Source organism: Xiphophorus maculatus, chromosome 11 (genome assembly GCF_002775205.1).
Source record: "Xiphophorus maculatus strain JP 163 A chromosome 11, X_maculatus-5.0-male, whole genome shotgun sequence".
In the NCBI taxonomy this organism is placed as follows: Eukaryota; Metazoa; Chordata; class Actinopteri; order Cyprinodontiformes; family Poeciliidae; genus Xiphophorus; species Xiphophorus maculatus.
This window is the reverse complement of record NC_036453.1, coordinates 27190750-27206417: the sequence shown is the minus strand read 5'-3', so window position 1 is coordinate 27206417 and position 15668 is coordinate 27190750. Positions and strand designations below refer to the sequence as shown.

Here is a 15668-nt window from a genome sequence, read left to right as displayed (position 1 = left end):
TGGCGACAAAGCCTAGCATGAAATTACTCACAGATGCTGGGACATTCCAAACCATCAACATTATTTAAGTAAAGAGCATGAGTCTTCGCCTCGGTAAAGAAAGATGCGGTGATTTCTTTCGTTTTTATTCAAGTAGATGAAACCAATCAAAGAAACCGGTTTATGCTAAAGACCAAAAAAGTTCTTTTTTTAAATTCTAATTGTAATTCAAGAGGTGGGAACCTGTAGGCCAAGAATACATTTGCATTTTGTAGAATGGCTTGATTAACAATTTTGATTTTCACCTTTGAATTGCCTCCTGCTGCAGGTAATGGCCTCCAGGGCTGTAGCCTCCAGGGAGTGAACACTGCTCAGCTCACCAGCAGCATTCATCCCAGAATGAAGCACACAACATCTCCTCCTCTGACAGGGTAATTAGCCCCCACAGCCTTCCTGATGACATATTTATTCCTTTGATCTGGTCCTTCCAGTTTTTTCATTATTCGAGGAGGTGACATCATGTCTTCAGTAAATCCAAGTGGTGGAAAACAAGCTGCAGACATTCATGTATGTAGAGATGTTTGTGGCTTAACAGAAAGCACTTAATCATACTGTTAAGTGTGGTTAAATTAAGAAACACAAACATTTTTGCTTTGATACAGCTGAGATGTTGGTGCCTGAAAGAAACATCAGCCAGTTTTCAGTTGGGTTGGAGAAATTTACCCCTTTGAACCTTTTGCAGATTTGGTCACAATAACACCATAAACTGTACTGCCTTTTACTGGGGCTTTATGCAATGGACAATAACGAGGTAGTCCAGAATTGTAAGACAAATGATGCATGCTTTTTACTATTCATTTCCGTTTTCTGCAAATCGGTATTTTGTAGGCCCCATTTTGTTCCAAATACAGGTGCAAGTCCTTGGGGTATGTCTTGACCAACTTTTCAGGATTTATGCAAGTTCTTATTTGTGATCTAGATTACGCTCAGTCAGGTTCAATGGACTGCATTCGAAAACATCAATTTTCAAGTCTTGCCCCAATTTCTCAATTAGATTTAGTTCTGGACTTTGACTGGGCTGTTCTAGCACATTAATTTCCTCTATGATTAGGGTAGCTGCAGCCTAACAGGTTTTCTTCCAGGACTGTCTTGTAATTACTAGCTTCCCAACACCGTGATGTTGAAAAGAACGACCACAGTGTTAAAGATACAATTCTTGTCTGTGGGTTTTGCAGTATTTACTAATGAGAGAAATTTTGAAAGCATTTGGTTCCGCTGGATTTTATTTAAGGGTATGAGAGTAAAGAATCCTGGATAAAATGCAGGTCATACTTTTCACATTTTTAAGTATATTATAATAATACTAATGATAACTATTAATTGTTTCTCTTAGCATTTATACAGTATGTGCATTTTTTCTCACATAGACTCCAAATAAAATACTTTGAAGTGTTTCTATTTTCATCAATATGCCACAAGGTGTGAATACAAAACCATACCTGAAGTAAAGAAAAGTGTTTTAAAAGGCTTGACTGAATCTAAAACATGAATTCCAGGGTGTCCTTTTAAAAAAGTGGATTCCTTTGTGCTTTTCAGTTTTTTCAGGTAATTTAATTTCATTTAATTTACATGCAGGGACAACAAAATTCGCAGTAGCGCACATTTTCGAGCCACTGTCTGTATCCCACTGTGACATTTACCTTGGCGTCAGGTGAGTGATTGGGTTTGGTGGGACAAGGTGTACTTTCTAATATGACCCAGTGTTTTTTGTTTGTTGTTCCAGGGCGAGAAAACCAAGACCTTCAGGGTGTCTTTAAAACAATCGGCAGTGCTACCGAGGTGCCTTGCTGGCTGTCACTTTTCCTTTGTGAACTTTTCCATGTTTCAACATCCAGATGATGTCACAGCAGCTAGCCCAGCCCCCATACCTGGGAAGTGGGAGGAGTCGTGCCGGGCAGTAGACTGGGGCAAAAAACAAGGAAGAGCTCACAGGCTGTTCAGGTTAGTGTTTGTGTATGTGCTGCTACACTTTCCATCTTGGAGACGAAGGAATACAGGAATTATCCTCCCCCGGTTGGCGGGTCCCTCGACATGGATATGGACGTCCCGGACTCCCCTCACGAGGACATGGGGCTGCTAAAGACGTTTGACTCCTCTGAGTTTGGCAACTGGGAGAAGATAGGCTCAGGTGGATTTGGGCAGGTATACAAAGTGCGGCATGTGAAGTGGAAAACATGGCTGGCCATCAAGTGTCCTCCCTGCCTTCATCTGGATGAAAAGTGAGTAATAAAAACCCCATCTTGGCTTGGGCTTGAAGGAAGTCAGCTCTCCTCCAGCAGAGCTGAGGTGTGTCTTATTTCTGTTCTTGTCCGTCAAAGAGCCGCATTCACAGACCTGACCCACGGCTCTCACCTCTCACCTACTGTTTTACATTCAGAACTGATAGAGGCGGGTGACTCATCGACTTATAGTCTGGGCACAGAGTGCCTGGAACAGGGTATTTCAACACAGATCAGTTGTGTGGAGTCACGACATCCTCAACTATTCACAGGACAAGCACTACCTCCACGCGACTCCAGGTCATTCAAAGCTACAACCCCGAGCTCCCAAATGTTTCCTGCCTACAGTCAGAGATGTTATCACGCTCTGACCCCAGGGAGCGGCCCATTAAAGTCGATGTGTGGGAGTAGCAGAGGGGTCTTCTTGCCTACAGGCACTCCTGGAGATTGCGCAAACATCTAGACTAGTCCATTTGCACATCTGTCACTCCTGAGTTCTTCTGCAGAGGGAAGAAAAAGGCAGTTGAGGCCTTTTCCACTTTTTTTCTCTTCCAGGTGTTTGTGCCATGCTGCTGTAAGTTCAGGTTCCTGCAAGTCCTTATTAGAGGTTGCTCCGTCACAGAGCCTGTGAGCAGAAGCTTCTTTTGCTGCTGGTTTTGTTACTAGTTGCACTTTAAACCACAAGATCCCTTCCATTAACCCCCCTGGACGTTTTTTGTTGACATAGATTACATAACATAATATTTGTATTTTTTTTTAATAACTCTTACTTTATCGTAATTTGTTTTATTCTTATTTGCTCTTTTAAACTAAAAAGAGAAATTTATGTCCTTTCTAAGATTTTTGTGCCATTTTTTAAAATACTTTTTTTTTAAGAAAAAAATCCGGAAATTTATGGAATTTGATTTCTGTATATCTGGATAAGTGGAGAGTAAGGAAATAAGAGTATGGAAAAATATCAATAATTCTACACTCTACTCAATCACTTGTTCCTTCCTTGATTTTTTTTTTCATTGCTTCCTTCCTTCCCTTTTTCATTTTGTCCTTGTTTCATCCCTTCTTTTCTTTCCCTCCTTGTCTTCCTTGTTATTTAATATAATATTATTATTATTGTTTATTTATTTCAAACAGACAAAAGTAAAATCAAGGAAGAAGAAAATGGAAATAAATTAATATTTAACATTAATATTTTATATACCAATGCGAATTTAAATGACTGAGAACTGGAACGCTGTGTCGAGAAACGTATGGACTGTTTATAATAATTTGTAGTCTGCCTGGTGAAGACATTTCGCCATGTAGTGGAAATTAGAAATTAGTGAATGTTTATTGTGATTAGAATTTTAAGTGTTCATTGTAAATCTATCAGGAAATCTGTTTTGGACAACTTTTTGTTGTAATTGCACAAAAAAAGAAACTGATCAGAATCTCACCTCCTCAGAAAAATCCATTTGGCATGCAAGACACTTTTTGTGGAGGAAGTTTTTTAAGAAATGAAATGAATTGCAGGAAAAAAAATGGCATTGAAGAGATTAAAACTCAGAAAATGTGTTAATATTTATGTCAGTGTCAACGTGAAAACGGTGGGAAGGAGATAACTAACAGAAAATGAAGAGATGAATATGATTTTTTTATATAAGAGACACTCTGCTGGCACTTTAAACCCCAACCTGTTGTGTTTAATAATGGTGGTGAAATCAACCGGTTGAGGTTGACGGATGTCACGAAAATATTCGGAAACTTTTGACTGTCAGCTCTCTTCGCATTCATGTTGCTTCTCGTCTACCTGAAGCCAAAGATGTTGCCTCCTCCATCAACATCTGCTAAGGTACATAAACAGTCATCTGTCTTCAGCCTGCGCACTGACCCACACATAACATCCAGGAGCAGGTACTGAAAGCCACCTTTGTCTGGCTGCCACTGTGTGGCACAGACAATATAAGAAGTGGCGGAACCGGTCTATCCAGGCCTCCCTCTGTTAAAGCAGGGACATTGTTTGATCCGGATGAGCTACTTGAATTAGATGAAGCATTAACCAAACAAGCTCTTACCTGGTTTTCCATCTAATGCTAGATTTTGGTCCCCCTCCACCCTCCTTCCAGGAAGGGTGAAATTCGGTTTCCTGTATTTTTGCACTTGTCTCTGATTTCATTTTGTTCACGTTTGAGAAGCAGGATTCCCAGTTCGGCTCACCACATTTCGCCTTTTAAAGCTCATGCTTGTGAGTGGGATTTATGCTACTTTGATCCGTCCTCTTTAGCAGGCTAACGGCCTGCCCCTGAGATAAGTGAACCGAGGTCATGCACGACCTGCACAGTTGTGTTTGAGATATTTCACTTTCAGCAGGGTCAGTGAGCTGATAAAGCTGCAGAGCGTGAGCTGTGTTCAACCCCCTCTGGACTATGTGAAAACTGGAATGTTCTCTAGGCTTTGAAAGGGCTATTGTGAGATTTAAAGAGTGCTGTTCACTTTAATGTAGGATAAATAAGTGAAGTACAGATATCCATAAAAGTGCTCCTTGACATTTAGCTTATTTTAGAACCAAGTAATGATGTGTGCAGAAATTCAGGTTGGAACAAAAGCAGGTTAATGTTTAATAACAGGGAACGTTGGATAAAAAGTGTTCAACTAGAAATGAGGAACAAAACCAGGATGACTTGCAGAAATTTCACCTGCAGTTTGATTGCACTTTACTGTGCAGACTTTCCGACAGTGTGTTCCTCTGTTCCCGTTTTGTGTGGAGTACCACAGGGCACTGTGTTAGGCCCCCTTCGTTTAGCTTTTTATTAGTTCCTGCCTGGCCCTGCGCTGAGGAAACGTGTTGTGTTGCACTTTGAAACAGCAGTCCACGTGTCCATCATAACACAGTGAGATTACTCTAATGCACTTTATGTTAGGGGTTAGTGGATTATCTATTGCTCTGCTACAGATGGATAAAACATGTGCTGTGAGTCCGTTAAGTAGCATAATGTGAGCACATTTGTCTTGTATTTGCTGCACTTCCTGACACTCCCATACATTTTAGAACTTATCTTAACGTTTCTTTGTTGTCGCCTACCTTGTCTTGCCCTGTCCTTTCTTTCTGAGTTGCTGCTCGATAATACACCCTTCTGTTGTCTTAAGTCACCTGATCAACTGCTCCTCATTGCTTAGAAGGGCCGGCGTCTCTGCAGCTCCTTTGCACTTTTAGACAGGCCACTTCTGTTCCGATATTTTCAAATTGTCATTTGATAAATAGCCCTGATTTCCTTCATTTTAGGACACTTTTCAATCAGACATTATTTACATGTGAAACCAACCTTATCCACTAATCTCTTTTACCGCTGCTTCTGTCTGACAGACCCGCTCATTAGGTCTCTGTTGCCAACTTAACAATATTGCTTGCAACTTTTCAGACAAAAAAAAAAATCAGGTATCGTCAAAAATCGGAATCGGCAAGGCTTCTTTTTAAAGATCGGTGATCGCCCAGAAAACTGCAATCAGTGCACCGATACCTTTGATGGTACTTGAAATGCTAATGTAGCTTTTTTTGGTTGTTTTTAAGTATTTCATTTTATGGCAGGTCTTATCTGTTTTTCTGCAGTGTAATAATTGTATTACACTGCAGGGGTACGAAGGGGGTCTAACACAGCGCCCTGTGGGACTCCACACAAAACGGGAATAGAGGAACACATTGTCGGAAAGTCGGAAAGAAAACTGCAATCAGTGCACCGATACCTTTGATGGTACTTGAAATGCTAATGTAGCTTTTTTTGTTGTTTTTAAGTATTTCATTTTATGGCAGGTCTTATCTGTTTTTCTGCAGTGTAATAATTGTATTGGCTATTATCTCTAGACTTTTTATAGTAGCTTAAAACTGTTTTTATACATCAAACTGACTGAGTGATACTGGAAGATCTGGCGTAATTGTTTTGCAATCTAAAAGTCCACTCTTTTCCTTAACTAAGGGATCGCTCTGAGCTCCTCGAGGAGGCGAAGAAGATGGAGGCGGCCAAGTTCAGGTACATCCTGCCGGTGTATGGGATCTGCAACGACCCTCAGGGCCTGGTCATGGAGTACATGGAGACCGGCTCTCTGGAGAACCTGCTGGCCAACGAGCCACTGCCCTGGGAGCTTCGCTTCCGCATCATCCACGAGACGGCAGTGGGCATGAACTTCCTACACTGCATGAACCCGCCGCTTCTCCACCTGGACCTGAAACCCGCCAACATCCTGCTGGATGGCCACTACCACGTCAAGGTACGGAGCGCTGCTTTGCAAACAGTCAGAGGTGGAGAGACATTTCATTCCTCATTTCTCGCGTTTCGGCACCAAAAGCAAAGGAATGGTTTCATGAAAATATTGCTAACGATTCAAATAAAACACGAAAAGGTCTCCCCTCACCTGACAGGTGTTTCTGAGATTTTTCTCTGCAACCTCTAGGCAGTTCAGCCGTGCCTCTTGTAAATGGGTGGGAACCGTCATTTCTAGAGTTTAATACCTGGATGTAAACACCTCAGCCGGGCCTGTCCCAACAGGATTAATTTAGCTCCCATTAAATCTCCCTCTCTGAGTGTGTGTGTGCATGTGCGTGCATGTGCTGGGGCGTGCACTCCTCTGCACAAATATACAGGGCCTCTCCTCTCCGGCAGGTTGGGACATGGCCGTGTTGCCCTCATCATACCATTCAGCGCACATAATAAAAGCTTAGCAGCCTGTCACACTCGACGGGCAAAGTTAGTTAGTTAGTCATCGTGGCGGTGGCATTTCACGAGAAATCCGACGCCGGCGATGCGATTCAACTCAGGCTCTGATCTCCTTTCAGATATCTGATTTTGGCCTGGCCCGGTGGAATGGCCTGGCCCAGACTGATGACATCAGCAGAGAGGGTTTCTGCGGCACCATAGCCTACCTGCCGCCAGAAAGAATCATAGAGAAGGACAGAGTCTCGGACACGAAGCACGATGTCTACAGGTTGGTTTCCTCAGCACTTGACACATAGTTTGTTGATTGTAAATGCAGTTGTTCCTGTTCAGATTTCTCATCCAGTACTGTTGTTGATCAAGTGTGGTAGATTCATTTAGAGTCATAAATCAGGCAGTAATTCAAACTAATTTGTAATTTCCTGCTATACTTAATTGCCGGGGCCGGATTTAAAAAGATTTTGGCCCCTGGGCTGGAATTCATTTTGGTGCCCTATCCACTAGAGAAAAAATAGTTTGCTAATGAAAATTACAGCATGTTAATAGGTAAAACTATATATAATTAGGCAGGAACTGTTGACACCAACTGATGATGGTGAGTTTAATATGTCTCCTGGCCAGTAGCTCCATGTTCCCCCCAAAAAATGAGTATTATGTAGTCATAAAATCCCAAAATATTAGTACTACTCACCTGATATGAGCTTACCACTCCATGCAAAGTATAATGTCTGCAAAACAGGCATTTATTAAATTACAAAAATAAAATATGTGCACCCCACCCCAATACATCAGAGCTCTGGGCTACTGCCCCTTTAAGCCCTTTCTAAAGTCTGGCCCAGTTACTAGCATACAACAAAACATCATCAGACAGCATTCCTCAGCTATCTAATATGCAGGTTCATCATATATGTACACACTTTGTGAATCTTCCCCAACCTCTTAAGTGGTGTTTATTTCATTAGGCTGCCAATGGCCGTTCTTTTTTCTTCAACTCAATTTTGCATCAGTATGCTTGGATACAGCACTCTGAATACCAGACCTCATTAGCGATGTTTTTCTGTTTACCCTCCTATTGGAAGGTGACAGTGGCCAAAGCCTCAAGGACCAGTAACCTGCATGTTTTAGATACCCTGATTCAACACAGCACAATCAACAGAACGGTTCGTTAGCATGGCTCCGTAGAGCTTGGGGACATGCCGTTTACATCAGCTGTGTTGGAGCAGGGAGACATTTAAACCCAGCAGGACACCGAGTCCTTCGGGACCTGAAATGGACAATGAAATGGACAGTAGTCTTTGCCGTGATTTTGTGAGGCAACACTGAAATTTTCTGCATCAGAAATATTTTCTGTTTGGTCTTATGGGGCATTCTGAGTAGAAAAAGTAGTAAAAGGAACAAAATGTGCTGCTGGAGAAAGAACATGTGCATTGACATCACTAGAACAGTCACCTTGGACTTCTTTAGCTTTAGATTAAATACCAAGTTTTATACAGTTTAATGTTTTCTAGGAAAATGACGCCTCTTTCTCTATTTTTTAATCTCTTTCAGCTTCTCCATCGTGATCTGGGGCATTCTCACACAGAAGAAACCCTACCAGGGTAAGGCTTGCAGCACAACACAAGCAATAACGGTTTTTGTGAAGAAAAACAAATGAGGCGTGCTAGGGAGAAATAATACCGCCTATTGCTTTGACAACTTTTCAGCTATTTCCATCTCAATATCAATCCTCCCTTTTATTTTTAAACTTCCAACAAACCTCCAGACTGCATTATTCAAGGTGTGTACCTGAGCGTGTTTACTGTGGAAATTCCACCCCGGGCTGGTGGACTGGGGAAGGTTGGAATTTTTTTTCTTTCATTTTCCCAGGTGTATAGTGTAGCCTTGTTTTTTTTTTTGTTTGTTTTTTGTTTTTTTAACAACTGGCACCTACTTTAGGCAGGGTTGGCGCTGCCTGTATTGACCCAGACAAAATGAAAAAGTGAGGAATTGCCAGGTTGATTACCGTGCCGCCCCTTTATGGCTACAATAGCTGCTTTAAGCTGTTTGCTTCTTCTCTGTGAATCACTTGACTTAGCTGATTCCCACCGCTGGATAGAACTGGGTCAGACCATTTAGGCTGCCGTGGGAAACGAGCACATGGTGTGTGGGCGCTAAGAAAGATGGTGATAACTCTGCGCATCACTGGTTGTTCTTGTAGGTAGAGGGACATGGTGTACTGTGATGTAGTTTAGGATGAAATATATCCAACTGGGTAATAATTAAACTGGCATTTCCCTCCTTAGGAGAAAACAACATCCTGCAGATCATGGTGAAAGTGGTTAAAGGAGTTCGTCCAGATCTGGGTTTAGTGCCAAGAAGTCGACCTTCTACCTGCGCCGGTTTCCTGAGCCTCATGCAGCGCTGCTGGGTCAACAGCCCTAATGCCAGACCCACCTTTCAAGGTTAGTGTGGACTTTTTGTTTTATCTTTGCATTAAAGGAAAACATCAGTTAGACAAACTGTCTCATGTTCTAGTATGGGATGCTTTTTCCTTTCTTTTTGATCCAATTTCAACCTGCAAGTGACGTTAGATTCAATACTTTCTTCTCTCAGAAATTACATCTGAAGCTGAGGAGCTTTGCTCCAAACCTCAAGATGAGCCCAGGACCCCAAGGTTATCAACGTCATCGGAACCAGAACCCTTGTCCCCTAACCCAGTCGCCAGTGACCAGGTAAGTCATGGCAGAATTACACACACTGATTTTGAGATCAGGTGTTATCTTTATTAAACAATGATTGATTTTGTCCCAATTAATAGCTCAAGCTATTAATTGGGACAAAAAGTTGGATGGAAACGAGGGAAGCTGAGCAACCAGACTTTTCTTGGTCGACACCAACATCCGTTTCTTTTTTTAAGGTCTAATGTGCCAGCACCGACTTCGTCGAATTACATTTTGTTCTAAGTACTATATTTGCATAAAGTGGGAAAAATGTGCTGCCAGTTTTTGCTAGAAGTTGGTTCTAAAAAAAGTCTAAAAAGTAGCTTTTATGAGTCCATCCAGAAATCCCCACATTTTTTCACCATAATGGAATATTGTGTTTATTGTGAATTTTTCACCAAAATGGTCAAAAGCGTTGGTTTAACTCCCACCTACAGGTGCTGCCTCAAAAATACTTTATGTCAAGCTGCAGGCCATGAAAGATGTAGCGAGTAACAAAAGTCCAACTATTTAGGTTCTTCAAAGGCATGAAAATGTTTGTGTGTCCAATCTGTCTGCTTGCTGTTGTTTTTCTTATCTTTTTTCTTCTAGATGTAGATTTTGTAAGGGGGTTAGTGAGGAGAAAATATTGCAAAATTCCTTGCAAATATTTCTAAAGTCGCAGTACCAAATTAGTAATTTTGACTGCAAAAAGTAACAAAAATCACAGAGGACTGCTTTATAAATGAAAAATATGTAGAGTTTTTCACTTTAGTGCATTTTATGAATGAAGGGGAAAAAAAGACTCAAATCTTTGTTATATGTCATCTGCCAATAACAATTAGATAATCAATGGAAAATCACTTGATTTTGACCTCTAGCCAAATAATTTCTGCATCGGATCAGAATCCTAAATCACAAATCACATTGTCCCTCTCGTTGAACAATCTAAAACCAACATCAGTCCAATAGAACATTTTCTTTAAGCTGTAGTCCTCATTAAGCCACTTGAGTTGTGGCATTCTGTGGATTTGGAAATAAATCAAACACCTTAAGAATTCCTCCATAGATGACAGGACTCCTAATTACTTCACTCTAGATGCTTAGGTTAAACATGTGTCCCGTACAGGTATTTTAACAGCCCACTTTAAAAAAACACAGTAGAAGTATTTGTCTGCTTTTGCGTAATAACCTAGATTATTATCAGGTCTTAGTCAGGATTATCTATGCAGTGTGCACATGGTTTAAAAGACTCCAGCTAGGCTGATTAGAAAAGCATGAAGAGATCCGCCCTACCACATGCAACTTCTCTGCCCTGGCTGTCTGTTAGATTTTATTTGAGGTTGTAAAGTTTAACTCCTGACATTGAAGCTGTTAAAAGGCCACGCACATAAATACGTCTCAAACTCTCTGACCTGTTATGGGAGCCTCTGGCTACTGAGATCTGTAGATTGCACTTTTCAAACAATTACCCAATCACCGCCTGTGACAGGCTGGAATACTGAGTTTGAAATTATGAACTCGAGCTGAACTCTCTTGTTATCATTAGATGTAGATGTTTAATTATTAAAGATCTGACCGTAACAGTTTAACAGAATATTTTGAAAAGCCACTGAAGACCTCATTTTTTATGCTTGACAGCTTCTTGCTTTTGTTGAATCGGCGCGCTGCTTCGTTTATTAATATGTAACCAAGGAGGTTATCTCTCTCCAGTATATCAGATGAGGTTATGACTTTAAGCCAGACGTTTGGTCCAGAACAAGCATTTTGTCACAGGAGAGGAATGTTGTCCAACCTGTGTGTTGCACTATGGTTTCCGGCCTGTTCAGGTGTTCTATACGTGACTAGAAGCAAACATCCAGCTCCGGCTTGGTGAAAGCCGATGAACAGCGACGTCCATAAGAACAAAAAGGAAGTTGTTTAAAGTTTCCAGCTGCATTTAAGACGAAAACAGTCACAGGATTTCCACTGAGCTGCCATTGAAAGTGAAATATGAAACCGAGTCCCAGCGGCATGTTGGAGTGTCGATGTAATGGCATGTGCAGAATGTCAAGGAACTGTTTGTCCAAAGGTTGGACGCTAACCGAAGGATCTTTCCACAGAGTAACGCCAGCAAACCGGTGCGTCCAAAGTCGGCCATGCTGCCGGAAAAAGACTACAGCCTGTCAGAGCTGCTGAACCAGGTGGATTCTGGGATCTCAAGGAGCTTCGATCGAGTGAAGGAGGACAGCATCCACAGCAAAGAGAACACCTGTAAGAGACTCTCGGGCATCTCCTCCGCAGATTCAGCCTTCTCATCCCAAGACTCCATCACCCTGTCCTTTGAAAAGGAAACCACATTTGGTAAGAGATAATTAAAGACCTACAGGTGGAGGTGTAGCCCAAATGAGTAATCAGTCTTCTAACGTCTGTTTTGGTCCTTTCATACTGTCCAGATTCCGCTGAAGTCCAGAAGCGGAAGCTATGTGACGCCATCAGGACCAAAGACACCGCTAAGCTAATGAAAATCCTCCAGCCTCAGGATGTTGACCTTCCTCTTGAAGGAGGAGACAGCCTCCTCCACTTTGCCATCACTTTGGGTAACGAGGAGGCCGTCAAGTTCCTCCTTCTGAATGATGCCAATCCAAATCTGCCGAACGTCCGCGGTTCCACGCCTCTCCATCTGGCCACAGAAAAGCACCAGAAGCTACTAGCCGAACTTCTGCTCGGTCGGCGCAGGACTAATGTGAACGCCAAAGACGAGGACCAGTACACGCCCTTGCACTGGGCGGCCCAGAACGGAGATGAGGCCATGACGCGACTGCTGCTGGACCGCGGGGCAACCATCAATGAGACTGATGGCCAGGGACGCACACCGGCCCATGTGGCGTGCCAACACGGCCAGGAAAATGTGATCCGGGTGCTGCTGAGCCGCAACGCCGATGTTCAGGTCAAGGGCAAGAACAACTGGACGGCGCTTCATTTCGCTGCCTGGCAGGGGCACCTGGGCATCGTCAAGCTGCTGGTCAAGCAGGCCGGCGTGAACGTGGACAGCCAGACAACAGATGGCCGTACGCCGCTGCATCTCGCATCCCAAAGGGGGCAATACAGAGTAGCGCGGATCCTGATCGAACTGGGGGCGGACGTCCACGTAATGTCATCTGAGCAAAACACGGCGCTACACGTGGCAGCAGAAACGGGCCACACCAGCACCTCCCGCCTGCTCATCAAACACCAGGCAGACGTAAACATCCAAAACGCCCAAGGACTCACACCGCTCCACCTAGCGTCTCAGCAGGGGCACCTGGCCACGGTCAAGATGCTGATTGCAGAGGGGGCTGACCCCTACTTGTCTGACCGCGCTCAGCGTATCCCCTGCCACTTGGCAGCAGAGAACGGACACAGTGAAGTTCTCAAAGAGCTGATCCTTCACTGTCCAGATGGTGGTGGCCTGTCGGACCAGCAGGGACTCAGCCCGCTGCACCTAGCAGTGCAGGGTGGACACTCGAACGTCATTACCATGCTGCTGCCGCCGCAGGTCTGCCAGGACTTAACAGAGAGCGCAGTCCAACCAGTGGCTGAGGAACCCCCTGCAGCGGAGGTCAAGCAGCTCCAAAGGAAGATTGTTATTCTCAAATTGACAGAGCACAAGGACAAAGACTGCCCACAGTCCCCCAGCCCACAGTCCCCCAGCCCACAGTCCCCCAGCCCACAGTCCCCCAGCCCACAGTGTGCCTCTCCGCCATGCTAACAGGAACAAACGCTCTGTGGACTTTGTACAGAACTGTCTTCCGTACTTACCAGCTGCCTCACACATTGGCGGGGCATTTGTATTGTTTTTGAAACTCTTGGACCAGTGTAGATATCTCCTATTTGTGATAAAAGCTAAATGTAGTGCGTGCACTGTAAATAGAATGTATAAACCTTTTTGTTTGACTGTTTTGGGGGAAGCTAACATGTGTTAAATCCGTGGAATACCTTCTTTGTTGACTTTTTGAGTGCCTGCACTGCTCAAAGAGCTGATCCTTCACTGTCCAGAAGGATCAGCTACTGATTAGTCACTGCTGCCTGTAGATAACAATAACATCAACTGTACTTGCACTTCACTGTTTGGAGACGAGGCATTGATCTGGAAGCTGTTAGAATTGGAATATAATGTTTATTGACTTTGTGGAAGGCTGCACAGCCACCTCAGGTAGCAATGTTACCATTGTTACCTCCAATGGTAACAATGGTAACATTGACACTGTTCTGCAACTCGCTGTTTGAAGACAACATTAGGAGTCTTGAACTGTTAAAATTGGGATCTGTTCTTTGCTGACATTGCGAACCGCTGCAATCTGTAGGTAAGGATTATGGAACGCTGGCTGTACTACACCTGATTGTTCAGATATATGTTTTGGAGCTCAGTCTGTAAAGACCAAGGATGTGATGTATTAAAAGCCTTTGAACCTTTTCCAATGAACTCTGTTTTAATTTTTGATAATCATTAAACATGGGAATGAGTAAGATATTGGATTTTTTAGGATTGCAGAATGGAAGATGCGCCAATCAGTCGCCCTGACAGTGCAATCAGACACTTGATTGGTCAAATCCTGAAAATTAGGTATATTTTTTTCTTTCTGATTCTGATGTATTTTCGTTCTTTTTCTATTGTATTCAAGCTACAAACTCTGTAAAAGAACCTCCAGTATATTAAGTGTGTCACAAAACAGAATCAGCCAGTCAGACATAGTAGCCAAGAAAAGCCTGAAATTGTTTAATGTTTTTTCCACAAACTATTGTTACATACATAATCTTTAGCTTGTTTCTTCCCTTTTTCTTAATATTACTGGTTCTTAAGAAAAAATGTAGGAAAAGCCAGCCCCTCATGTCACTGCAGGCTCGGAGGAGAAAGTCTTTCGTTTCAGAGTCAATTTGCCACTGCTCCGCCTACACGTGTGTGCAGGACCTTTAAGCCTTGATCTTGACGAGAGTTGGCATGTCTGCATCTGCAGCCTCACCTGCAGTGTTATTATTATTATCTTTCTGCTTGTGCTCAGGAGCATGCTCAGGTTGGCACGGACCATGGGAACTGCCCCTGAGGGGGATCTCAGGCTGTAAGATAATGGATGATTGAGAAGGGGCGCTGATGTACGACCTGCAATTCCACCCTGTTGGCTAATTCCTCAGACCACTTTAACTTTTCATCATTCTTAAACCAACACACCAGCCCCCCACCACCACCACCACCGCCGCCGCTGCCTGACGCCTCAAGGGCTCGGCTTTTTTCAACCGGAGAAAGTCCGTACGGGTGGCAGATGCTGCAGATTGGGGCTGTTTTCTTATCTCGTGTTTGCTAAGGGCACAGAAGATGTGTGTAATTTAACGCCTCCGCTGTGCGTACAATAGACTCTGTCTGTTCTGCCTGTTGCCTGGTGACGCGTCTCATCTTCCATTAGGGAAGGAGAATGTGAACTTGTTGGCCAATCTCAGTTCTCATCTCATATCAAGGCCATTGCCATGCTAGTAAACCTGCTAAAGGAATTCATGCAATCAACTCCACATTTTGTCATTTTGTCATTACTATGGCTTACAAATAAAATCTAAATTATTGCAGCGTGCATTAATATTCCTCCTCCTATGCGCTGATCTATGGAAAACCAACCACACAAAAATGCATCTAAATGTGCATGTATATAAGTATCTACAAGAAAAAGGAAGAAAACAAAAAATATATATATCTTTTTAGACAAATCTAACTACAAGAAAAAGTAATAACAAAAAATATATATTTCTGCTTTTATTTTTAATTGTCAGTTTAGGTCCTTCATACTGTCTCACCTATTGAGGTTACGGTACTCACTATTTTGAGTTGGTTTGTCAGATAAATTCTAAAAAAAAAAATCATTTTGTTATTATACTGGTGATGAAAACTGTGGAAAACTTTAACTTCATAGATCCCATTCCATCGCAGGGCAACATGGAGTCTTGTAATCATTTTATAGTCTTTGACACCTCAACCTTTTCTGGAGTTGAGGTGAACAGTGAAGTTATTTAGTGCCACATGATTGTATAAAAAGTGTTCTGCA

The 15668-nt window shown here is 42.8% G+C and overlaps 1 protein-coding gene across 1 annotated transcript; it reads left to right on the top strand.

Annotated features, from left to right (window-relative positions):
* Positions 1-1946: 1946 nt before the first annotated feature.
* On the top strand, positions 1947-14054 carry ripk4 (receptor interacting serine/threonine kinase 4). The gene is made up of 8 exons (XM_005806690.3): positions 1947-2258; positions 6206-6497; positions 7063-7211; positions 8489-8538; positions 9223-9381; positions 9533-9651; positions 11721-11961; positions 12054-14054. Exons 1-8 carry the CDS (start codon positions 2071-2073, stop codon positions 13346-13348), a joined length of 2493 nt encoding a protein of 830 aa, XP_005806747.3. The 5' UTR covers positions 1947-2070; the 3' UTR covers positions 13349-14054.
* The last annotated feature ends 1614 nt before the right edge of the window (positions 14055-15668 follow it).